The sequence below is a fragment of the Squalius cephalus genome (genome assembly GCF_949319135.1).
Source record: "Squalius cephalus genome assembly, chromosome: 3".
NCBI classification, from domain to species: Eukaryota; Metazoa; Chordata; class Actinopteri; order Cypriniformes; family Leuciscidae; genus Squalius; species Squalius cephalus.
In genome coordinates, this window is record NC_137124.1 from 10,957,077 (window position 1) to 10,983,839 (window position 26,763).

The following is a 26,763-nucleotide window of genomic DNA, read 5'->3' on the forward strand; positions in this document are numbered from 1 at the left end:
ATGAAGATGATGAATTCCAAGGTTTTAATTCTCAAACATAACAGATACACAAAAACAGGGAGCGTGTGCTCAGAGCAGGAACCTAACATTAAACATTGACCGACAAGTGAAGACTGAAACACTCAGGGCTTAAATACAGGGGAGAACAGATCAGGGAAACAAGACACAGCTGACAAGACTAACGAGGAACCAGGTGATACAAATGAACTAATGAGGGTAACCATGGAAACCAAGGAGTGGCGGGAAAACAGAACAAAGGAAGACATGTGACCAGTGACAAAAAAACACTCAGACAGAACAGAATTGTGACATAACTCCCCCCTCCCAGTAGGCGCGTCCTCGCGCCGTAGAAAGACCAAAGGGGTGGGAGGGTGGGCGCCCTGGAGGCTGACGGGGAAGACAAGGCAAGGGAGACAAGGCAGGAAGCCTCCAGGGCGGAGCAGACTGTGGGTGTGGCCACGGTGGAGCAGGCTGTGGGCGTGGCCAGGACGGAGACGACCCCTCGGGCGGCCACGGTGGAGACGACCCCTCGGGCGGCCACGGCGGAGAGGACCCTTCGGGCGGCCACGGCGCTGAAGACCCTTCAGGTGGCCATGGTGGTGAGGACCCTTCAGGTGGCCACGGCGGAGAAGACCCTTCAGGTGGCCACGGCGGAGAAGACCCTTCAGGTGGCCATGGTGGTGAGGACCCCTCAGGTGGCCATGGCCCCTCGAGTGGCCAGGACGGAGTCCTATGGCCCCCCCCAAAAAAATACTTGGGAAAAGTCCCGGGTACCAGAGAGGGCTCGGTGCAGGGCAGATCCAGCGACGAGGGCTCGGTGCTGGGCAGATCCAGCGACGAGGGCTCGGTGCTGGGCAGATCCAGCGACGAGGGCTCGGTGCTGGGCAGATCCAGCGACGAGGGCTCGGTGCTGGGCAGATCCAGCGACGAGGGCTCGGTGCTGGGCAGATCCAGCGACGAGGGCTCGGTGCTGGGCAGATCCAGCGACGAGGGCTCGGTGCTGGGCAGATCCAGCGACGAGGGCTCGGTGCTGGGCAGATCCAGCGACGAGGGCTCGGTGCTGGGCAGATCCAGCGACGAGGGCTCGGTGCTGGGCAGATCCAGCGACGAGGGCTCTGAGCTGGGCAGGACCAGCGACGAAGAGGGCTCTGAGCTGGGCAGGACCAGCGGCGAAGAGGGCTTTAAGCTGGACAGGACCAGCGGCGAAGAGGGCTCTGAGCTGGACAGGACCAGCGGCGAAGAGGGCTCTGAGCTGGGCAGGACCAGCGGCGAAGAGGGCTTTGAGCTGGGCAGGACCAGCGGCGAAGAGGGCTCTGAGCTGGGCGGAACCAGCGGCGAAGAGGGCTCTGAACTGGACAGGACCAGCGATGAAGAGGGCTCTGTGCTGGACGGGACCAGCGGTGAAGGCTTTGAGCTGGACGGAACCAGCGGCGAAGGGAGCTTCAGGGTCGACGGAATAAAAGAAAACAAAAGCTCTGCGGGCATGACGCTGTCTGTCACAGGCGCAGCGGGCATAACGCTCACAGTCTCAGGGGCGGCGGGCATGACGCATACTGCCTTGGCTTCGGCAGATCTGGCGTGAAGTGCAGGCTCGGCTGGACTGGCGTGAAGTGCAGGCTCGGCTGGACTGGCGTGAAGTGCAGGCTCGGCTGGACTGGCGTGAAGTGCAGGCTCGGCTGGACCGGCGTGAAGTGCAGGCTCGATTGGACCAGCGTGTTCAATGGCTTTTCTGACTGACATGAAGGCTGGGTCGAACATCTTCAAAGCCAGGTCTGCACTGTTCGACACCAGCTTACGAGCTCGGGGCCAGAGGATCCCCGCAATCAATCTCCCCATAGTCTCTTTATTCTTTTGGTCGGTCAATCTGTCAGGCTTCCGGGTGGATGAAGTAGGAGACGAACACGAAGATGATGAATTCCAAGGTTTTAATTCTCAAACATAACAGATACACAAAAACAGGGAGCGTGTGCTCAGAGCAGGAACCTAACATTAAACATTGACCGACAAGTGAAGACTGAAACACTCAGGGCTTAAATACAGGGGAGAACAGATCAGGGAAACAAGACACAGCTGACAAGACTAACGAGGAACCAGGTGATACAAATGAACTAATGAGGGTAACCATGGAAACCAAGGAGTGGCGGGAAAACAGAACAAAGGAAGACATGTGACCAGTGACAAAAAAACACTCAGACAGAACAGAATTGTGACAGCAAGAGAGTTCAAATGTTAATTTCCTTTGTTTTCTCAGAAAGTATAGCCCTCTCTTCCAGTTCTTCCAGTTTCTCCAGTCTTACAGTAATGATTTTAAGATATGCACAATATGAATAATTAAAACTTCTTTGTTTTTTCTTGGGATAAATATGATAAGATAGTGTTAAGCATCGTGCACAGTGGATTTTTGCCAACTGTTTGTCCTCTCAAGTTTTTATGCGCATCTTGCCGTTTCCATCCAGCGTTTTTTTTTATGCGATATCCCAAAATTCACATTAAAATGGGTGGATGGAAGCATAGCTATTAATACATTAATATAATTGTTGTCATGCATGTATGCTAGAAGAATGCTGCTACACAGAAAATCATTCATTATACCTGTAATTGTTTTAATTGTTACATTTTAATAACCTCTTATTTGAGTATTGACACTGTCCATATAGCGACTGATTCTTACAGTATATGTTCTGTAAAAGGCCATTCTTACACGTTTTACATTTTGTATTGTAAAGATATTAATTCATATTGATTACTTCATATTGGTTATTATACAATTTTGTGTTCAGAAATAGTGCACATTATTTAAAAAAAGACAAACTTGGGTTGATGTTTTCATGCTCTCAAAATAAATGTATAGAAATAGTGATATGTTTGAATATAGTATAATGTATTGGTGTGTCTAATAATGTGTCAGTTTTATTATTAGATACAATTACACCTTTTTAGGTGCACACACTCTCACTTTCACTGTGGAGCTGTGGGTGGCATCATGGCGATGACAGGCTGAAAAAGACAGAAACGGTTTACAATCGAGAACTCTGGATCATATTTCACATCATTCGTTCTGGTCGCCAGCATGGAAAGGTTTATGAAATGAGCATCGCTTACCACATGAGATCTGGCAGCGCAGCAGGGAATCACCTTGCAACAGTACGCGGCAAGAGTGAGAGAGAGAGCGATCTGAGTCGCCTCCGTGAGTTGACCCATTAAAGTCAGATGATCGAATCCCTGCTGTGTGAGTAAGGAGGTAAACGATATATAAATCATTTAATGGCAAATATTTCATAATCATGTAATTGCTGTTTTGTCAATCCCCGAGCCCTAGAGCTTCTGTTTACCAACCCTGATGTGTGAGTTGATGAATGTTTATATGTGAATTAAATCTGTTCATCATATAAAGTGACTGAGCCTCTTCAGAACATTTGGACTAAACCGCTCAATTCATATGGATTAGTTTTACAATCTCTTTATGAACCTTTTGAAGCGTCAAAGTGGTAGTTGCATAGCTGTCAATGGAGGGACAGAAAACTCAGATTTCATCAAAAAGACCTTCATTTGTGTTTCGAAAATTAACAACATGAGGGTTAGTAATTAATGACAGAATTTTTGGGAGAACTTTCCCTTTAATTTCTACATTTAGAAACCGTTTCAGTTAAGTTTTAACTTTCCCACATCCAGTATGGAGAGCATTATTTTCAAAGGAGAACAGCATACAGTGACAATAATAGCATTGACATTTTCTCTGTAAAACAGTTTAGCTTACCCCTACAAGTGTACATGTGCTGTTTTCAGGAATTGTCTCGTTATAATGGTAGTAAAGCCAGCAGGCACCAGGGTATGTATGTCGACTAGCCGTGAAGAGGAGACAGAAAGTATATGTCACACATGTGACCACCTGCATTCCCAAACATGCCTTGAGCTGTTAAGAAATAAATTGACACACATAAGCTCAGAAATGCTTATTTCCTGACACATTCTGAATGGGTACTCAAAATTTCAATGGGCTCATTATTCGTATAGAGCATAACTAGCATGATGACACTTTTTTAATATGAAATTTCCTTCTTTTTTTGTTGCTATGTGTCCAGATACTCTTACTGTCGGTAGGTGGAGTTTCTGCGCTGCTATCGCCACACTGCCAGCAACAATGCCCTGTTAAAGGAAAACATAGTGTTACACCAGGGATGAGCAACTTCTGTCCTGAAGGGTCACTGTCCTGCAGAGTTTAGCTCCGCCTCCAACCCTAATCAAACACCTGAACAAGCTAATCAATGGCTGCATCTGAAATTGCATAATTCATAGTAGGCGAAAAACAGTATGTGACAAAACACTCATGTCCGAATACACAGTAGGCTACTCATAAAAGAGTAGAGAAAAAGTACCCTGATGACCTACTTCATTCGGCGAGATTCTGAAGTGTGCATATTATGGACACTTTAATATCCCATGAGGCCACAGGAGAGGACGCAACTGTCCCTGGGGTCACATGATAATGACATTGTGGCGAATGTACTTTGTCCGATTACATTCATACTAGAGTAGCCTACACACCAGGGCCGGATATAGGCATGGGCAAGGAGGGGCAATGCCCCACCAAACGTGATGGCATGCAAAGATCCCAAATTTAAAAAATATTTCAAGAAAAATGGTCAGAGTGAGCGCTCTCTGCTCTCTATCCCTCATTCAAAGTAGCTACTGATTGGTAGATGCATAGGGAGGGCGTGGCCAGTCGCTTCACCGGCTTCTGGTGAACCTGCTGAGCTTCACGTCTCAGTCAGTCACTGCAGAGCGGAGCACGCAGACACACTGTCGTCAGCTGAGCTCAGCCCCTGTTTTGAGTTTCCTTCGCCGTCAGTCACTGAAATTATTTGGTTACTTCTGTAAGCGTGTTCTCATTCCCTCCATATCTCTCTATCGCTTTCTCTTGTAATTTGCACCGAGTGACGAGTCGAGTATGCACCGATTTCTGGTTGCTAAAGCTAGCACTGGCAGCAGCAACGAGCATCGACACTTGTAATTTCATTTCCCTTCATTTATTGCCTCACAGCACAACTTTTTCAGATAACTAAAAAAAAAGTTACACATATTACAAACAAAAAAAAAGTGAAGGTTTTCAAGTTTCAAAAGATAATATTGTCAATATGAAATGAATTAGCTAGGAACTAACAACAAATTATCAGAATAATTGTTTTTTAAAACAAAAAATCAAACAGAATATAGATACATTTTTGTTTAAATCCTTGGTGCAAATTAGAGCAGCTTTCAAAGACAACATAAACTAAATGAAATGCTAAGCTATTAGCAGTGTCAAGCCAGATGTTAATTATTTTGTTTAGAATCAGACCAGAATCAGGTGTGTGTGTGTGGGGGGATTTTTGACTGCTAGGTTATATTCTGTGTGTGAAGGCTTATTTTATTTTAATGTTTAAATCTCTTTGTTTTTTTTCCCTCTTATGGTATAACGCTGGAGTTCTCGGTAAATTTTCCATCAGACGGAACATTAATGTTCTCCGCTGCCCGGTCGGCTCCTGCAGCCCAGACATCCACATGTGTACCGCTTGCTAATTCACAAGTGCTGTAGGTAACAGTGGGAAGTCTGGGAACATGACTCTGTTCCCACAATGATTGGTTCGGCACAGCGCTACTAAATTCTGATTGGCTATTCTTATGTCTATTTTAAAAAAATTGGACAAATGAGTTCTATGCAATAGTCTCATATTTCTATCGAGAAAATGTTATTTCGCGATAGATATCGTTATCGTTTTATCGCCTAGCCCTAAGATAGATAGGCTATATGAATAGATGAACTGATATGATGATAGTATAGTTAGTATAGATTTCTATGCATTTTAGGGGTTTGGGGGGATTTGACACCCCAAAAATGACTTGCCCCCCCTGATATTCTACCTGCACCCCCTAGTGGGGCTGGCTGAATCCGGCCCTGCTTATAATATAGCCTAGAACATACTTTTTTTAACAATCGTGAAGTAATTACTTAGGCTATTCAACAGTACACAAGTACACAAGACAGTAAGCGATTTCAGACGCAGCCACTGTCTTCAGGATCACTAGAAAGCAGGTTAGAGAGTTTTTCAGGGTCACAGCTGCAGGACAGTGACCCTCCAATCTCTGATTTAGCCGTCAAGGCATGAACCAGGTATTGGAACAGCTTAAATTGGTTAAGACCAGCAAACCAACTTAAAATGGCTTATAAGCAGGCTTATTAAATATGTAAAAATAATAATAATAATAATTATGGGCGGCTACAGTTAAAACACTTACAACGACGGAAAACGCTAGCATGATGGTGCCTGTCATCCATTCAAAAGACATGCTGAAATCATACCGAAATCTGTATTCAAAAGACATTCCTATAAAAAACGGAATTCTGGAACCAATGAAGAAGACAGTCAGCGCGATCTCCGTAACCTGTGGATGAGACATGCATCAACTCTTCAGTAGTGGACGTGTTTCACAACACATTGTATTCTACTTTGACGCGAACTTTAAGTGTAACGTTACCCCTAAAATCTTGGGTTCTGCCTCCAGGTATTTGTATTTTTGACGTGGGTTCCTCTGGAAAGTAACTTCCACTAACGTCCCCGCTTCGCCTGAATCGCTCGCGCTCTGCGCTGCAACATCCGACACATCTGCCTCGGGTTCGCCTGAGGAACAGCGTCAGAAGAAGTCTCGGATCAGTCCAGGTTCAGTTGTTGCAAATAACAATATATAAAATACACATTATTTATAAGATATCTTACTCGTCATTTTCTTCGGCTGGTCTTTATGCGTTCAAAACAATAGCTATAGGCTATTATATTGCGGCCCAAATCCCTGAAAAAGACTCCGTTATGGGGTTTTCGGAATGTTTCCGCCCTTCTCCCATCTGGAGCTTGCGGAGTTCATACAGACTTCTATGGCAGTCCATTTTAACATTTAACCCTTACAATTTACCCAGCTAACAAAAATAAGTGACTGACGTAATGTGATCATGGTGACCAAACTTTCGTCATGTAAACGGAAAAGTGAAATTCCTGGATCATTCTTCTTGAATCAGTTGGTTTTTATATTTATTTATTTTTCTATGGGCGGACATGCAGTAGGTTAACCTAATTTATGTCCTCATTTGCCCAAACTAATTTAAAGATTATTTCAACAGCTGTGAATGATGAATGCAGACTCAAAATGAATTCAGTTCATTTTGAAAAACACACAAAAAGGAACAATAAAATACACCAAAATTATTAATAAAAACATAGGATATACAGCGAAACATGATTGTAAGCTCAGCATCATTATAAACCATTATGCTATGCTAGCAGCGTAACATTTGCTAGTAGACATTTAAGATGATTAAGGAAAGATACCATATAATCAGGTATAAAAATTAACAAAAGTACTAGACTGTGGGTAATGTTACTTAACCAATCTGATGCAGTTGTTTCACTTTTTTGATATAACTGACAAGAAACATTTTTATAAAAGCTATTTGTTCGTTGTAAAGTGTAAAGGTCCTTGCATATTGAGTCAACCTCACGTTTTGTCAATCACTTTTGCACACTGCCTCCGAAACTTTCTTTCTTGAGTATTTTGAGAGGTGTTTTGACAATTCACAGCCACCGACTGACGAATACGAAAAAACAAATACGAAAGTTTCGGACCCAGTGTGCAAGGACCTTAAAGGAACACGCCGACTTTTTGGGACCTTAGCTTAATCATCGTATCCCCCAGAGTTAGATAAGTCCATACATACCCTTTTCATCTCTGTGCGTGCCGTAACTCTGTCTGACGCACCCACCGCTAGCCTAGCTTAGCACAAAGACTGGAGGTAAATGGTTCTAGCTAGCATACTGCTCCCAATAAGTGACAAAATAACACCAACATTTTCCTATTTACATGTTGTGATTTGTATAGTCACAGCGTGTACAAATAACAAGGTCACATGAGACACAGCCATCTTCTAACCGTATATATACTGGGAACTATATTCTCAGAAGGCAAAGCACTGCTACTTCTGCGGAGTGATTTACTCCAACTCTGAGCGAACTCTCTGCTCCTCACCACGGGGCTTCTCAGGTGCTGCGAGCAAATCACTCCGCCCAAGTAGCAGTGCTTCGTGCAGTGCTTGATAATTGTTCATATTAAACCATATAGATTTTGGGTTGAATTCAGGTAGGGATGGGTGAAGGGAATGATGTGTAAATTGGGAGGTGATCAAGTCAGGTGTGATCGTGTAGCGAATGGGGATGGTAATATAGCAAGAGAGTTCAAATGTTAATTTCCTTTGTTTTCTCAGAAAGTATAGCCCTCTCTTCCAGTTCTTCCAGTTTCTCCAGTCTTACAGTAATGATTTTAAGATATGCACAATATGAATAATTAAAGCTTCTTTGTTTTTTCTTGGAATAAAAATATGATAAGATAGTGTTAAGCATCATGCACAGTGGATTTTTGCCAACTGTTTGTCCTCTCAAGTTTTTATGCGCATCTTGCCGTTTCCATCCAGCATTTTTTTTTATGCGATATCCCAAAATTCACATTAAAATGGGTGGATGGAAGCATAGCTATTAATACATTAATATAATTGTTGTCATGCATGTATGCTAGAAGAATGCTGCTACACAGAAAATCATTCATTATACCTGTAATTGTTTTAATTGTTACATTTTAATAACCTCTTATTTGAGTATTGACACTGTCCATATAGCGACTGATTCTTACACTATATGTTCTGTAAAAGGCCATTCTTACACGTTTTACATTTTGTATTGTAAAGATATTAATTCATATTGATTACTTCATATTGGTTATTATACAATTATGTGTTCAGAAATAGTGCACATTATTTAAAAAAAGACAAACTTGGGTTGATGTTTTCATGCTCTTAAAATAAATGTATAGAAATAGTGATATTATGTTTGAATATAGTATAATGTATTGGTGTGTCTAATAATGTGCCAGTTTTATTATTAGATACAATTACACCTTTTTAGGTGCACACACTCTCACTTTCACTGTGGAGCTGTGGGTGGCATCATGGCGATGACAGGCTGAAAAAGACAGAAACGGTTTACAATCGAGAACTCTGGATCATATTTCACATCATTCGTTCTGGTCGCAACATGGAAAGGTTTATGAAATGAGCATCGCTTACCACATGAGATCTGGCAGTGCAGCAGGGAATCACCTTGCAACAGTACCCGGCGAGAGTGAGAGAGAGAGCGATCTGAGTCGCCTCCGTGAGTTGATCCATTGAAGTCAGATGATCGAATCCCTGCTGTGTGAGTAAGGAGGTAAACGATATATAAATCATTTAATGGCAAATATTTCATAATCATGTAATTGCTGTTTTGTCAATCCCCGAGTCCTAGCTTCTGTTTACCAACCCTGATGTGTGAGTTGATGAATGTTTATATGTGAATTAAATCTGTTCATCATATAAAGTGATTGAGCCTCTTCAGAAAATTTGGACTAAACCGCTCAATTCATATGGATTAGATTTACAATCTCTTTATGAACCTTTTGAAGCATCAAAGTGGTAGTTGCATAGCTGTCAATGGAGGGACAGAAAACTCAGATTTCATCAAAAAGATCTTCATTTGTGTTTCGAAAATTAACAACATGAGGGTTAGAAATTAATAACAGAATTTTTGGGAGAACTTTCCCTTTAATTTCTACATTTAGAAACCGTTTCAGTTAAGTTTTAGCTTTCCCACATCCAGGTTGGAGAGCATTATTTTCAGAGGAGAACAGCATACAGTGACAATAATAGCATTGACATTTTCTCTGTAAAACAGTTTAGCTTACCCCTACAAGTGTGCATGTGCTGTTTTCAGGAATGGTCTCGTTATAATGGTAGTAAAGCCAGCAAACACCAGGGTATATATTTCGACTAGCCGTGGAGAGGAGACAGAAAGTATATGTCACACATGTGACCACCTGCATTCCCAAACATGCCTTGAGCTGTTAAGAAATAAATTGACACACATAAGCTCAGAAATGCTTATTTCCTGACACATTCTGAATGGGTACTCAAAATTTCAGTGGGTTCATTCTACGTATAGAGAATAACTAGCATGATGACACTTTTTTAATATGAAATTTCCTTCTTTTTTTTGTTGCTATGTGTCCAGATACTCTTACTGTTGGTAGGTGGAGTTTCTGCGCTGCTATCGCCACACTGCCAGCAACAATGCCCTGTTTAAGGAAAACATATTGTTACACCAGGGATGAGCAACTTCTGTCCTGAAGGGTCACTGTCCTGCAGAGTTTAGCTCCGCCTCCAACCCTAATCAAACACCTGAACAAGCTAATCAATGGCTGCATCTGAAATCGCATAATTCATAGTAGGCGAAAAACAGTATGTGACAAAACACTCATGTCCGAATACACAGTAGGCTACTCATAAAAGAGTAGAGAAAAAGTACCCTGATGACCTACTTCATCCGGCGAGATTCTGAAATGTGCATATTATGGACACTTTATCCCATGAGGCCACAGGAGAGGACGCAACTGACCCTGGGGTCACATGATAATGACATTGTGGCGAATGTACTTTGTCTGGATTACATTCATACTAGAGTAGCCTACACACACACTTATAATATAGAACATATCGTGAAGTAATTACTTAGGCTATTCAACAGTACACAAGTACACAAGACAGTAAGCGATTTCAGACGCAGCCACTGTCTTCAGGATCACTAGAAAGCAGGTTAGAGAGAGTTTTTCAGGGTCACAGCTGCAGGACAGTGGCCCTCCAATCTCTGATTTAGCCGTCAAGGCATGAACCTGGAACAGCTTAAATTAAGGCCAGCAAACCAACTTAAAATGGCTTATAAGCAGGCTTATTAAATATGTAAAAATAATAATAATAATAATTATGGCTACAGTTAAAACACACTTACACTGACGGACAACGCTAGCATGATGGTGTCTGCCATCCATTCAAAAGGCTTCTTGAAATCATACACACGTCTGTATTCAAAAGACATTCCTATAAAAAATGTAATTCTGCAACCAATGAAGAAGACAGTCAGCGCGATCTCCGTCACCTGTGGATCATGAGACATATACAACTCTTCAGTAGTGGACGTGTTTCACAACACATTGTATTCTACTTTGACGCGAACTTTAAGTGTACCCCTAAAATCTTGGGTTCTGCCTCCAGGTATTTGTATTTTTGACGTGGGTTCCTCTGGAAAGTAACTTCCACTAACGTCCCCGCTTCGCCTGAATCGCTCGCGCTCTGCGCTGCAACATCCGACACATCTGCCTCGGGTTCGCCTGAGGAACAGCGTCAGAAGAAGTCTCGGATCAGTCCAGGTTCGGTTGTTGCAAATAACAATATATAAAATACACATTATTTATAAGATATCTTACTCGTCATTTTCTTCGGCTGTTCTTTATGCGTTCAAAACAATATTGAATTGCTGCTGCCCAAATCCCTGAAAAAGACTCCGTTATGTTTCCGCCCTTCTCCCCTCTGGAGCTTGCGGAGTTCATACAGACTTCTATGGCAGTCCATTTTAACATTTAACCCTTACAATTTACCCAGCTAACAAAAATAAGTGACTGTTACGTAATCATGGTGACCAAACTTTCATCATGTAGGCTAAACGGAAAAGTGAAATTCCTGGATCATTCTTCTTGAATCAGTTGGTAATTTTTATATTTATTTATTTTTCTATGGGCGGACATGCAGTAGCCTAGTTTAACCTAATTTATGTCCTCATTTGCCCAAACTAATTTAAAGATTATTTCAACAGCTGTGAATGATGAATGCAGACTCAAAATGAATTCAGTTCATTTTGAAAAACACACAAAAAGGAACAATAAAATACACCAAAATTATTAATAAAAACATAGGATATACAGCGAAACATGATTGTAAGCTCAGCATCATTATAAACCATTATGCTATGCTAGCAGCGTAACATTTGCTAGTAGACATTTAAGATGATTAAGGAAAGATACCATATAATCAGGTATAAAAATTAACAAAAGTACCAGACTGTGGGTAATGTTACTTAACCAATCTGATGCAGTTGTTTCACTTTTTTGATATAACTGACAAGAAACATTTTTATAAAAGCTATTTGTTCGTTGTAAAGTGTAAAGGTCCTTGCACATTTTTAAGTGTGCAAATTGACTTAGGAGTATCGTAAGGTTAGACGCCTCTTGTGGTTTAAACAAATAGGGCTGTGCAACAAACTGAAGCTCCTCTTCTATAATATATATATACTTTGTGCGTCGAGTCAGGGGTTAGTCTTCCACCGTAAATCGATGTGTATGGTCGGTCGTCTGGCTGAAGCTAGTTATTTTAGATTATAAAGTTATAAATATGGGTATTTTCCTTACACAAACACATAGCTTCACTTCAGAAGGCCTTTATTAACCCCCTGGAGTAAAAGTGGAGCACTTTGTGTGTACTGGGCTTCCAGTATGAATGAAATAGAATTGATATGAGAGTGTTTAGCGCTCCATATCGCTATCATCTCCCCATTTTGGGTAAAAATAGAAAAATAATACTAAAGTACTTTGTAACGTAGTTACTTGAGTAGTTTTTAAGCAAACTACTTATTTACTCTTACTTGAGTCATATTATTTTTCAGTACTTCTACTTGTACTCAAGTAAATTATTACTTAAGTAGCAATACTTTTACTTAAGTACAATTATTTAGTACTCTTTCCACCACTGGAAATGAGCATCGCTTACCACATGAGATCTGGCAGTGCAGCAGGGAATCACCTTGCAACAGTACGCGGCGAGAGTGAGAGAGAGAGCGATCTGAGTCTCCTCCATGAGTTGAGCCATTGAAGTCAGATGATCGAATCCCTGCTGTGTGAGTAAGGAGGGTAGGGTAAATGATATATAAATCATTTAATGGCAAATATTTCATAATCATGTTGTTAAGAAGGTTTCATCCAATCAGAGAGTCATTTAATGAATGACGTCAGTCAGTGCCTAGTCAGTATAGACGAACGAAATATGCTCCGATGCAGAAGATTAATATCTCTTATACTACAGGGCCGTTGAATGCTTGAATCTGATTGGTTGACGAACGTTCTAAGGTGTGCATTATTTTCAGGGAAACGCACAGCTAAGTAGTTCCAGGCAGGTCTTGACCGCATTACAGTTCCATATCACTTCGCGTAGTCAACTGTAATAACGGAAAATAGGATACAATTCATTACAAGAAAAAACATTTAGCCCCATGCGCTTGATCTGCAATTTTCAATGTCTAGCTTCACAATCAATACGACAATTCACCATGACGTCACAACAGTAATAGACGTTCTTCCGGGTGGCAAAAGCCGAAGCGTTCCTATGACAACGCTAGTAAATTGCTTGGAAAGGAGGCCCACCGTCGACAGTAAAAATGTAATAAAAATAAAAAAATTAATTAAATATAATGCATTTTTTTTTATCATAATAACAACTGTGTTTAATGTTCTACCAGCGTCAAATTGGTCTAACAACCCCACCCATTGGCCAGAAGTGTATTACCCGGACATTTACTCGTACCTCATCGAGTCACCAGGTAGCCAGTGAATGATTTTACTTCGGTTTTAAGAAGTAAACATCTTTAAATGTATAATATTATGTCTTTATATTTAGAGTAGCTACTGAGTGCACTTTTCTGTCCAGCCATACAACTAGCCTGATTTAGCTTTCGATAGCATCATCCGTAATTCATGATATTTCCATAACAGCAAGATATTGATGATGATGGCAGGCAGAGATGGGCATAAATACATGGAAATTGTATTTAAATTAAAATAAAAATACAAAATACTGTGTGGAAAAATTTAATTAAATGCAAATACATAATAGGGGTAGCCTACTGTGTGAAAAAAAATGTTTAAATACAAATTACATGTAATTTGTAAGGGTTAGTACACGTCCTCAATCCGATACTGTGTATGGCGCTCGCCGGATTGTTTTCCCCTAAAAGTGGGCGTGAACCTTTTCAGAGACGTTCTATGACGCTACGCCGGTTGTATGTATAGAGAGCCTAAGTCCCGCCCCTCCGCTTCCGGCTCATGGGACCTTACTTCGGAAAAAATATGTATGGTAGTCAATGGCGAGAGACAACTTATCTTTTTATTCCGTCTAAACTGTGCCCTGAATTACACATATGATGTTTGTCAATTTAAAAGATAATTATGAAAGTCAAGAAAGTCGCAGTTTGTCATAAAACAGAAGAGTAACGTTTAGTTTTATGTGAAAATCGCTCAATGAACTACATCTCTCGTCTCGCACTATGTACGTCACAAGATCCGTTGCTCGTATGTGTGCAGTCTGGTACAAAACACTCAGGCATGACGGTGTAACGTTACGATTATAAGGTAAGACTATAGAAAAAATGACAGACGTTAGCTTCAGTAAAGTTAGCTTCATTCATTGAGAGAAAGGGTATGACGTCACATGTGCGCCTTTTGGGTTTGTAGTCTCTGTAATTACGTATTTTCACAGTCTTATACCTCAACAGTTTTACATCAAACTGGGACTTTCTTGACTTTAAAATGTATCTTTTAAATTGACAAACATCATATGTGTAATTCAGGGCACAATTCAAACGAGATCAACATATTTGTTGTCTCGCGCCATTGACTACCATACAATATTTTTCCGAAGTAAGGTCCCATGGTGGTCTACCGGAAGGGGAGGGACTTAGGCTCTCTATTGGATTAGATGCGTAAGAAATTAGTCCTACATACAAGAGCGTTTTAATGACAAAAACTTTACAAACGTCTTGGAATACAGAGACAGCGCTCATAAAGATAATAAACGATATTCGCTTAAATACTGATTCAGGCAAATTATCAGTGCTGGTACTACTCGACCTCAGTGCTGCATTTGACACTGTTGATCATAACATACTTCTTGACAGGCTGGAAAACTGGGTGGGGCTTTCTGGGATAGTCCTAAAATGGTTCAGGTCATACTTAGATGGGAGAGGTTATTATGTGAGTATAGGTGACCATAAGTCTGAGTGGACATCCATGACATGCGGAGTACCTCAAGGCTCAATTCTTGCACCACTCCTGTTCAACCTGTATATGCTCCCAATGAGCCAAATAATGAGAAAGAACCAAATTGCTTACCACAGCTATGCAGACGACACACAGCTCTACTTAGCCCTATCGCCTAACGATTACAGCCCCATTGACTCCCTGTGCCTATGCATTGACGAAGTCAACAGTTGGATGTGTCAAAACTTTCTTCAGTTAAACAAAGACAAAACTGAAGTCATTGCGTTTGGAAACAAAGATGAAGTTCTCAGGGTGAACGCATACCTTCACTCTAGGGGTCAAACAACTAAAAATCAAGTAAGGAATCTCGGTGTGTCCCTAGAGTCAGACCTTAGTTTCAGTAGTCATGTCAAAGCAATAACTAAATCAGCATACTATCATCTGAAAAATATTGCAAGAATTAGATGCTTTGTTTCCAGACAAGACTTAGAGAAACTTGTGCATGCTTTCATCACCAGCAGGGTGGATTATTGTAATGGACTCCTCACTGGCCTTCCCAAAAAGACCATAAGACAGTTGCAGCTCATACAGAACGCTGCCGCCAGGATTCTGAGCAGAACCAGAAAACATGAACACATCACACCAGTCCTCAGGTCTTTACACTGGCTCCCAGTTAAATTTAGGATTGATTTTAAAGTATTATTACTGGTATATAAATCATTCAATGGCCTAGGACCTCAATACATTGCAGATATGCTCACTGAATATAAACCCAACAGATCACTCAGATCACTAGGATCATATCAGCTAGAAATACCAAGGGTTCACTCTAAGCATGGTGAATCTGCTTTTAGCTATTATGCCAGCCGCAGCTGGAACCAGCTTCCAGAGGAAATCAGACGTGCTCCTACTGTAGTCACATTCAAATCCAGACTCAAAACACTCCTGTTTAGCTGTGCATTTACTGAATGAGCACTGTGCCAATGTTCGTCCGACTGTTTGTACTGTATTTTATTTTATTTTTCATTTATTATTATTTATTTTATTTTTTATTTTTTTATTCTTATTTCTTTTATTATTTTAATTTCTTCTATGTAAAGCACTTTGAATTGCCATTGTGTATGAAATGTGCTATATAAATAAACTTGCCTTGCCTGCCTTGCCTACATAATCTGAACAATATTTCGAGGTGTGGTAACTGTAGTATAAGCGGAATAATTGACTTCAGGCCGTTGAATTATTAGAAAAATAATGCACACCCGAGGTGTAACGACCACTCCGCTTCGCGTCGTGACCGCTACCACCTCGGGTGTGCATTATTTTTCTAATAATTCAACGGCCTGTCGTCAATTATTCCTTACATCTTTCCTTCAGTAGTGGTCTTATGTGAGCGAGTTAATGACAAGAATGTAAGTTGTTTATTTCCTTTTATCTTGTGATGTTATATATGCGTTTAAAGCAGATTTGTGTACTTTATTGAGTTATCACGAGCTCGTTTTGCTCACCATCGCGGCAGCTCGCGCCAGCGCCTTAGCCCAAAGTTCATCCCTTATGTTTAATATAAGTAATGCATGAGTACTTTCATAGTGTGAGATATATCTCTGGATGGTAATTTATATGGTTATTTGCCTATATTTGTGTAAATATTGTGTTATGTGCCGTTTCGTATATCGGGTGTATATGTTACTGCCTGTAATGACCATAGACTGTAAAAAAATAGGTAATGACCTTTTACAGTCTATGGTAATGACACTATAGAGCTGGTAAGTCCCGCCCCTTCCGCTAACCCCACTGGACCTCTAGGTTGAAAAATCGTCAATGCAAGTGAATGGGAGAAAATAATTATTTTCTGGTCCCGTTTGAATTGTGCCATGAATGTGAACATATGTTGTCTGTGAATTTTTTATATAATTTTTTGTGTAAAGAATGCTACAATTTAGCGGGTAGAAGTTTGATACGGTTAGACTTTGTGTGAGAGCACTTTGTGGACTACAACTCTTCGCTGCTTTCGATGCGTTTGAAACGTCACCACCACTCGCACACGGACACTAGCTCACGCATCCCGCTAAACATGGCTGTGTCTTTGGTGCACTTCACCGCCTTCTTTCAGAGGACAAAATCGTTGAGGTTGGCGAAAACGACGGGTAAGTCAACTTTATGCGGTGACGTCACATAGGCGACATGTAGTCTTTCTCGTCTTTGTCTTTTCCACAACTGCTAGCCGAAGAATCATACCATATACTGTCAAACTCGTAACATGAAAAATTATATAAAAAATTCACAGACAACATATGTTCACATTCATGGCACAATTCAAACGGGACCAGAAAATAATTATTTTCTCCCATTCACTTGCATTGACGATTTTTCAACCTAGAGGTCCACTTGGGGTTTTACGGATGGGCGGGACTTACCAGCTCTATAATGGCGTCTCGCATAACTAATTCCATGTGCGTCCCTTGAACGCCACCTTGTGGATTATCTAGGAACTGCAATAACAACAGGTTACTGTCGTAACCCCGGTTCTCTGAAACATCGAGTGGAGAGAACCACCTATGGGAAGGGCATCCGTACCTGACCTCTGCAGAAGCATCCAATTGCACCAAGTCTGGCTAGACAGACAGAAGCGCGCAGCCAATGCCAGGTAAGGCCACACCCCTTACCTAGGCATATAACTTCTCTGCGCACTGCTATTCCTCAGTAAACTATTGTTCTCTTTCATCATCTCGTTTCGAGATCCACCTATGGGAGAGACATGGACAGCTCCCGATTGCCCAATACACTCACAGTGAGGTTCTGAAGGCCAGAGAGGGACGGTCACCTCAGAGAGGCGGTGCCTGACACGTCCCACAAACATGACCCTGCAAAGGTGACAGCACGCTAAACTGCTGTGGACAAGCAGGGCATGAAACATGCATGAGACCCATACATGATAATGGCCGCCGCACCACTAATGCACATAGCTAAACCCAAGAAGGAATGCAAATGCTTGGTGACAGGAATGAACATGGCCAGCCGGCCTATTCACTCCTCGTTGGTTAACCCAACGGGGCTGTGGGAAAGGGCTAAGAGGACCCTACCCCTAGGACCGAGTGTGCCACCGAAGTTCTGGTGACATCCAACCGGTAGTAACGTTCAAAGGTATGAGGAGAGGCCCAGCTGGCAGTGGAGCAGATGTCCTGCAGTGGCACTCCCCTGAACAAAGCCCAAGAGGCGGCTAAGCCCCTTGTGGAATGAGCTCTGATGCCCCCTGGGGGCTGCACTCCCTTTGCTTCATAAGCCATAGTATATCGTCCACAAGCCAATGTGAGAGGCATTGCTTTGAAATGGGACTCCCCTTGTGTGGGGGGAGCCCTTGAAACAAAGAGCTCTTGCGGAAAGCACTGGTCCTGGTCATATATGCTTGCAGAGCACGGACGGGACACAGAGCATTCAGCCTCTGATCCTCCGGGGAGGCAAAAAGGTGGAGGGTGAAAAGCGGATAGCTCCAAAACCTCCGAAGTGAACGCAGGGAAGCATTTCGGCATGAAGGCCGGATGAGGCTTAAGGGAAACCCTATCTCCACTTAGGGAGAATTTGGCGCACGAGGGGTGAACCGAGAGTGCATGTAGCTCACTGACCCGTTTAGCAGATGCCACGGCCGAGAGCAAAGCTGTCTTGAGGGACAGCAGCTTAAGGGAAATACTCCCCAGAGGCTCAAAAGATACAGAGTCCGCGCTTCCAGCACAATGGAGAGGTCCCACTCTGGAACAGATCTCCTGATGACCGGCAAAGAGCGGCGTGCACCCTTCATAAAACTGCGGGTTAGAGGGTGTGACGGTGGAGCCCTCAAAACCCACATGACAGGCTGAAATCGCAGCCAGATAGACCTTAATGGTGGAAAAGAACCTGCCTCTTTCCATGAGGTCTTGCATGAAACCCAAAATATCAGGCACCGAGCACTGATAAGATGTGAGATCACGCCCATCACACCACCCATTGAACACTTGCCACTTACAGCCATATAGGGATCGCGTGGAAATGGCCCTGGCATTCTGAGTAGTGGCGATTACACGCGGCGGGAGCCCCAGTGCATTTAGGTTCGTCCTCTCACGGGCCAGGCCCAGAGAGCCACCCTGTCCGGGTGGGGGTGGTAAATCTCCCCTTTGGCTTAGGACAGTATGTCCGTGCGAGGGGGGAGGCGCCATGGCTCGGCGTATAACAGAGGGATTATCTCTGCCAACTTTGGGCCACCTGGGTGCTATCAGAATGAGAGACAGGCCGTGCTCTCTCACCCTGGCCAGTGTGAAAATTATCAGGCACAGGGGAGGAAAAGCATACAGCAGTACTTTGGGCCATGGGTGGGCCAGTGCGTCTGCCCCGAGGGGCGCGTCCATGTCCTTTAGCGAGAAGAACATAGGACAATGGTGGTTTTCGCGCAAGGCGAAAAGATCTACGGCTGCCTGTCCAAATCTCATCCATAACATCTTCACTATCTACGGGTGAAGACGCCAATCCTCATAGATTGGGTTTCCTCTCGATAGCAGATCCGGCGCCTCTGTTCAGAATGCCCGGAACATGAGTCACGCGTAATGACAGAAAAACCCGTCTGCTCCACATCAAAAACCTGTAAGCTAGAGCGTGGAGTTTCGACGAGCACATGCCGGCCTGACGGTTGATATAAGCCACTGCCGTGGTATTATCGTACCATACTAGAACGGGATGTCCCTGCAGGAGAGGCAGAATATGATTCAGAGCTTTCCAAATGGTAAAAGCTCTAAATAGTTAATGTGCGCTGAACGTAGTCTGCTCAGCCACAGACCGTTCAGCATTCTGCCTTCCTGGGTGGTTCCCCAGCCTGTTAAGGAGGCATCTGTCGTCACAACTTTCCGCATCGTAACCGTCCCGAGGGGGGTTCCCCGTGCGTAAAAGTTCTCGCTCTCCCAATGGCGCAGGGCCGCCGAGCAGGCGCGCGTCACCGTTACCAAGCGGCAGAGATCGCAAATCGGGCTGAAATGTAGTGACAAAACCCATTTCGTGAACGCTCTCATTCTCAGGAGACCCATTGGCACAACTAGATGAAGGATAGATGAAGCCATGAGACCCTGCAGCCTGAAGCATGTGCGATATTGTACTCTTGCCCCTTCTCTGAACTGAGACAGACAGTCCATCAGCGAGAGAACGCGCTCTTGAGAGAGACGCGCTCGCATGGAGACTGAGTTAAATTCCAAGCCCAGGAAAATGACATTCTGACTGGGAGTCAGATTGCTTTTGCTCGCATTCACCTTGAACCCGAGGGATGTGATGTGCGCGAGCACCCGGCCGGTGACCAGCGACACCTTCTCCTTCGATTTGGCTATGATGAGCCAATCGTCTATGTAAGTACGAATTCTCAGCCCTGATAGTCTCAGGGGCGCCTCCGCACACAGACAGAAAGTTCGGGGACTCAAATTGCGCCCGAACGGAAGAACTGTGAATTCGTAACAAATGCCTTGGTAGGCGAAACAAAGATATTTCCTGTGTGGAGGGTAGATGGGGAACACAGGGGCCGAAGCCTTCCACACACAACGTCCACTAAAAACACGGGCTGGGCAGCCGCAACTGAGCTGTGTGAGCCCAGCTGGTTGATTTGTGAGGCAATTTGTGAGGCAATGGAGTCTGTCCAATCTTGTGGACAGACTCAGGGCGACATGCATGGGATCAGAGAGATTTGCTCTCTATGTTGGCAGATATATACATCTGCACGAATTCTTCTGATTCGTTTGTTAAATGTGTTGTTTAGTCATGTGTGTTTTGTGTTGGGAAAACACTGGGGCCGAAGCCTTTAATAACTGGGTGAGGGGAACCAAGTGCGTGCGGTGTGGTAACACTGCTTATGTACTTTTCCTCACGACAGCGACCACTAAACACACGGGCTGGGCAGCCACGAGACGGGATTAACCGACCGTCCGCGGGAGACCCTGTGTCTTTTGGACAGGGGTTCCGGGACCGGGAGAGAATCCGGAGGGCTCGTGGCCCGTGAAAGCGGGCTCGATACTCCCAACGGTCGAACAACAGGCAGGCCGCTTGCGTTCGGGGCCGCCTTCCTAGGAAGGCATAAATTGAAAGCCTCAACACGTAGCAATCGTAGCACATCAAGGCCCGTGAGACCGTGTTAACAGTCTAGCGGGACGCTCCAGCCGTGCTTATGAGCTTCGTGAACGCTGGAAAAAACATTTTTAAGAGTTGTTTCCTCCTGTGGAGCTGGCCACACAATGTTGAGACGAACGGCCGCTCGCTCACAAACTTCCAGGAGGATGTAACGTTACTGAGGCAAAGCCGCGTGAGCGCTAGCCTAGGGAACGTTAAAAGGACCGCGTCATCCCCGTCGCCCCACATGGCGGGCAGCCATGTAAGGAGGAGCAGGTGAAGGACCGCGAGAGCGCGGGCGGCTCCGGATGCAAAAAACACAGCGGATAGGTTGAAAAAACGACTGTCACTCACGTCTGGCGGAGGCTGATCTGGCGATATGTCCTCCTGAAGACTCAAAAGTGAGCAGCGTAACGTTAATCCAACCGAACTGTGTCAGTGCAGAGATCGCGAGAAGCGATTGTCAACTAAGGAATAGCAGCGCGCGGAGAAGTTATATGCCTAGGTAAGGGGTGTGGCCTTACCTGGCATTGGCTGCGCGCTTCTGTCTGTCTAGCCAGACTTGGTGCAATTGGATGCTTCTGCAGAGGTCAGGTACGGATGCCCTTCCCATAGGTGGATCTCGAAACGAGATGATGAAAGAGAACTTTAATAATGTAACCAGTTCTATTGCCTTGGTTAATGTTATTGAGTTAGCTGTATATCTAATATTATTGTTATTCTTTATTATTTTCAGACCACTTACTGTTACCACTCACTGTTACTATTCAACCTGAATCAAGAGTAAACTACAAACTCTGCTCCAAACTCTGAGTCGTATGTGTTCTTACCGACACACCAGTGCGGATACAAATCCACCTACTCCAGTAAAATACAGTCCTTAATTAATCCTTCATAACACATGTAATAGCTGTTTTGTCAACCCCCGAGCCCTAGAGCTTCTGTTTACCAACCCTGATGATGTGAGAGTTGATGAATGTTTATATGTGAATTAAATCTGTTCATCATATAAAGTGATCGAGTCTCTTCAGAAAATTCATATGGATTAGTTTTACAATCTCTTTATGAACCTTTTGAAGCGTCAAAGTGGTAGTTGCGTAGCTGTCAATGGAGGGACAGAAAACTCAGATTTCATCAAAAAGATCTTCATTTGTGTTTTGAAAATTAACGAAAGTCTTGCGGGTTTGGAGCGACATGAGGGTTAGTAATTAATGACAGAATTTTTGGGAGAACTTTCCCTTTAATTTCTACATTTAGAAACCATTTCAGTTAAGTTTTTGCTTTCCCACATCCAGTATGGATAGCATTATTTTCAAAGGAGAACAGCATACAGTGACAATAATAGCATTGACATTTTCTCTGTAAAACAGTTTAGCTTACCACTACAAGTGTGCATGTGCTGTTTTCAGGAATTGTCTCGTTATAATGGTAGTAAAGCCAGCAGGCACCAGGGAGTTCATGTCGAATAGTCGTGGAGAGGAGACAGAAAGTATATGTCACACATGTGACCACCTGCATTCCCAAACATGCCTTGAGCTGTTAAGAAATAAATTGACACACATAAGCTCAGAAATGCTCATTTATATGCTCATTCTGAATGGGTACTCAAAATTTCAGTGGGCTCATTATTCGTATAGAGCATAACTAGCATGATGACACTTTTTTAATATGAAATTTCCTCTTTTTTTGTAGCCATGTGTCCAGATACTCTTACTGTCGGTAGGTGGAGTTTCTGCGCTGCTATCGCCACACTGCCAGCAACAATGCCCTGTTTAAGGAAAACATAGTGTTACACCAGGGATGAGCAACTTCTGTCCTGAAGGGTCACTGTCCTGCAGAGTTTAGCTCCGTCTCCAACCCTAATCAAACACTGAACAAGCTAATCAATGGCTACATCTGAAATCGCATAATTCATAGTAGGCGAAAAACAGTATGTGACAAAACACTCATGTCCGAATACACAGTAGGCTACTCATAAAAGAGTAGAGAAAAAGTACCCTGATGACCTACTTCATCCAGTGAGATTCTGAAGTGTGCTTTATGGACACTTTATCCCATGAGGCCACAGGAGAGGATTTGTGAAACACAGTGAGCAATGCAACTGACCCTGGTGTCACATGAAAATAATGACATTGTGACGAATGTAGTTTGTCCGGATTACATTCATACTAGAGTAGCCTACACACACACTTATAATATAGATAGAACATACTTTTTTTAACAATCGTGAAGTAATTACTTAGGCTATTCAACATAAGTAGCTACACAAGACAGTAGCCTAAGCGACTTCAGACGCAGCCAATGTCTTTATCACTAGAAAGCAGGTTAGAGAGAGTTTTCATCAGGGTCACAACAGGACAGTGGCCCTCCAATCTCTGATTTAGCCGTCAAGGCATGAACTTAAAATTGCTTTTAAGCAGGCTTATTAAATATGTAAAAAAAAAAAAATATATATATATATATATATATATAGGGTGAATTGCCCTAATGTGGGACACTGCCTAATGTGGGACACCTAAGGTCTAGTGTTTGTAGGTCCCCCATAAATACATGAATGACAGTGAAACTATGGGTTAGACAAAGCTGTGGTGTCATGTGATCAAAATCATATGACCTATCAAATGTCCAATCATATTTGAGGGTGGAGCAATCATCAAACAGGAGGCACCTTGTGTGAAGACCATCTGAAGGCCAGTGACATAGAGTTTTAACAAATTTGATATTAAGGAGTTAAATACATTTTAAACAAAGCAATCCTGCTACTTTTTAGCCTAATATGCTTATGAAATGTTTGTCCATCAAAAAATAGTCTAACTTTGTGTGTATAAACTATATATTTTATATTTTTATCAAATTTCCTAGTGTCCCACATTAGGAAATATGGTTTCCAAATGCGGGACAGCTTGATCAGCCTAATGTGGGACAGTACTTCAATGAGTCAAAAATGTGTGGTGGGGCATGGTTTGTGGGACAAACATGATTATTTACATGGTTTTAGTCTTGTAATGCAATATTACAATACTGTTAATGCAGATTTTTACAGTCATGTGAATTTTTTATTCTTGGAGGGCGGTTTGAAGGCTATTTTTTTGTGTGTATGTGTGCGTGTACATGCATACATATGTGTGTGTGTGTGTGTGTGTGTGTGTCTTTCTCTCTCTCTCTCTCTCTCTCTCTCTCTCTCTCTGTGTGTGTGTGTGTGTGTGTGTGTCATGTGTGTGTAAAAGGTAGGTAGTTGACTTAAAAGGAAAAATAGCTCTGAATGTAAAAATGGCGTAGAAAACCAATAAAGCAATTCCACTTTATTTTATGCATCTGATTAATTCAATGAAATGTATTTCAGATCACAATGGCAAAGGTAAGAAAGACAGGGACAGATTGTTAGACACAGAAAGAGAGGCAGAAACAGGGAAAGTATAAGAGAAAGAAACTGAATCAGTGGAGGCAGGACAGGAATAAAAGAGCCATAGAGGAGTATAGGCAGATTGTTGAGGATGATGGGGTCCCTCAGCTGAGACTGTTGGCCAGGGCATGGAATGACCCTAAATATACTCTCCAGTGAATAAGATTTTATTAATTCTACATGTATCAATGTGATTTTTTGTCTTTTATCATAGATTTTTCAGTGTCCCACATTGGGGACACAAACTGTCCCACATTAGGAAGCTTGCAATAAGAGCACTAATATGTCTATAATTTCTCTTATAAATGGGTTATCTGAATTTTCTCTTTTGATTTGATTAGGATACATCCTGTTTTTTTTTAAATGGTATTGGGTGTGGATTTAATGTTTTGGTTACATATCGCAATATGTCACAGAAGTCTGAAGTGCAAAAAATGTCCCACATTAGGGCAATTCACAAACGATGAACACTTACAACGACGGAAAACGCTACCATGATGGTGTCTGCCATCCATTCACGAGACAATCTGAAATCATACTGATGTCTGTAGTCAAAAGACATTCCTATAAAAAACGGAATTCTGCAACCAATGAAGAAGACAGTCAGCGCGATCTCCGTCACCTGTGGATCATGAGACATATCATAAGTAGGCTACAACTCTTCAGTAGTGGACGTGTTTCACAACACACTCTATGCTACTTTGACGCGAACTTTAAGTGTACCCCTAAAATCTTGGGTTCTGCCTCCAGGTATTTGTATTTTTGACGTGGGTTCCTCTGGAAAGTAACTTCCAATAACGTCCCCGCTTCGCCTGAATCGCTCGCGCTCTGCGCTGCAAAATCCGACACATCTGCCTCGGGTTCGCCTGAGGAACAGCGTCAGAAGAAGTCTCGGATCAGTCCAGGTTCGGTTGTTGCAAATAACAATTGATAAAATACACATTATTTATAAGATATCTTACTCGTCATTTTCTTCGGCTGGTCTTTATGCGTTCAAAACAATAGCTATATTATATTGCGGGCCAAATCCCTGAAAAAGACTCCGTTATGGGGTTTTCGGAATGTTTCCGCCCTTCTCCCATCTGGATCTTGAGGAGTTCATACAGACTTCTATGGCAGTCCATTTGAACATTTAACCCTTACAATTTACCCAGCTAACAAAAATAAGTGACTGTTACGTAACAAATCATGGTGACCAAACTTTCGTCATGTAAACGGAAAAGTGAAATTCCTGGATCATTCTTCTTGAATCAGTTGGTAATTTTTATATTTATTTATTTTTCTATGGGCGGACATGCAGTAGCCTAGTTTAACCTAATTTATGTTCTCATTTGCCCAAACTAATTTAATGATGAATGCAGACTCAAAATGAATTCAGTTCATTTCATTTATTTAAAAAAAACACAAAAATGAACAACAAAATACACCAAAATTATTAATAAAAACATAGGATATACAGCGAAACATGATTGTAAGCTCAGCACACGGTTTCTTCATTAGGGCGATTGGGCGACGCATCACCAAAGTGCGAAAGGTAGGGATTTTTTTTTGTGTTCAATATTCAACAGTGTTTACGCTAGCTGTAACTGTTCTAGAGACTGATTGTTCTGCCTCTGGATATAGTCCAATCAAGTCAAGTCAAGTCATCTTCATTTATATAGCGCTTTTAACAATGTAGATTGTTCCAAAGCAGCTTTACAGAGATAAGCGTATAATTTAAGGTAACAGAGATTGTTTCGGCTTTACAGCAGAGTTAAGTTATTTCCATCTAAAGTTAGTTTTGATTGATTTGCTTCCGTCGCAATGATCGTTTGTTATTAAATTAGGGGCCGCTAAGACGACACCATTCTCTCTACACAGACTTTAAACGCGAAGATGTGAGAAACGCTGATGGCGTTCACATGCGCATTTAGAATGGGTTCTATAGTTATGTGCGTTTGAATATACGCAGGTTTGGAATTCCCTACAAGCCAAGCCTAAACAAAGTACTTGTCTTTCCTTATAAATTTTGATAAAGAATTTTATTTTATTTTGTTGCTTTGGGGTAGGAACGCGAAACGAATTTTCCCGACAACGCCTTATCTGTAGAGTGGTAGTGGGATCCTCCATAGGGAGAGACTAGTTGGCACTTCAGCACTGCGTTGTCATCGGTCCAGGCGAAGGTCCTTCGTCAGATCTGGATACGGCCTGGATCCAGCAGGCTGCAGGAAAACCTCGGGATAAACACAGACACTAAAATTAGCGTAGATGCCATTCTTCTCATGATGTAACGAGTACATCAG

The 26,763-nt window shown here is 42.6% G+C and overlaps 2 protein-coding genes across 3 annotated transcripts; both read right to left on the minus strand.

Annotated features, from left to right (window-relative positions):
• Positions 1-15: 15 nt before the first annotated feature.
• Positions 16-6,915, minus strand: LOC307155112 (uncharacterized protein). Of its 2 annotated transcripts, none has more exons than XM_079865506.1 (7): positions 6,756-6,915; positions 6,517-6,659; positions 6,277-6,423; positions 4,093-4,146; positions 3,758-3,913; positions 3,103-3,222; positions 16-2,997 (listed from the first exon to the last, which is right to left on the minus strand). In XM_079865506.1, the coding sequence occupies exons 1-7, from the start codon at positions 6,760-6,762 to the stop codon at positions 2,959-2,961; spliced, it is 666 nt and encodes a 221-aa protein (XP_079721632.1). In that variant the 5' UTR covers positions 6,763-6,915; the 3' UTR covers positions 16-2,958. The 2 variants fall into 2 exon arrangements, with proteins under 2 accessions (XP_079721632.1, XP_079721631.1); XM_079865505.1 differs by having other exon boundaries at positions 3,103-3,225; positions 6,756-6,914.
• A 1,710-nt stretch (positions 6,916-8,625) lies between these two features.
• Positions 8,626-25,571, minus strand: LOC307155521 (uncharacterized protein). The gene is made up of 10 exons (XM_079866215.1): positions 25,444-25,571; positions 25,205-25,347; positions 24,957-25,103; positions 22,793-22,846; positions 22,459-22,614; positions 12,710-12,832; positions 10,135-10,188; positions 9,799-9,954; positions 9,146-9,268; positions 8,626-9,041 (listed from the first exon to the last, which is right to left on the minus strand). Exons 1-10 carry the CDS (start codon positions 25,448-25,450, stop codon positions 9,003-9,005), a joined length of 1,002 nt encoding a protein of 333 aa, XP_079722341.1. The 5' UTR covers positions 25,451-25,571; the 3' UTR covers positions 8,626-9,002.
• Between the last annotated feature and the right edge of the window lie 1,192 nt (positions 25,572-26,763).

What these genes read in the sequence shown, in the direction of transcription:
- LOC307155521 (XM_079866215.1), bottom strand. An exon ending in TGGTAGCGTTTTCCGTCGTT is followed by an intron (nt 22,847 to 24,956) that starts GTAAGTGTTCAT and finishes TTCCTTAAACAG; the next exon opens with GGCATTGTTGCTGGCAGTGT. An exon ending in AGAAACTCCACCTACCGACA is followed by an intron (nt 22,615 to 22,792) that starts GTAAGAGTATCT and finishes ATTTCTTAACAG; the next exon opens with CTCAAGGCATGTTTGGGAAT.
- LOC307155112 (XM_079865505.1), bottom strand. An exon ending in GCACATGTACACTTGTAGGG is followed by an intron (nt 3,226 to 3,757) that starts GTAAGCTAAACT and finishes TTACTCACACAG; the next exon opens with CAGGGATTCGATCATCTGAC. An exon ending in GCGCTGCCAGATCTCATGTG is followed by an intron (nt 2,998 to 3,102) that starts GTAAGCGATGCT and finishes TGTCTTTTTCAG; the next exon opens with CCTGTCATCGCCATGATGCC.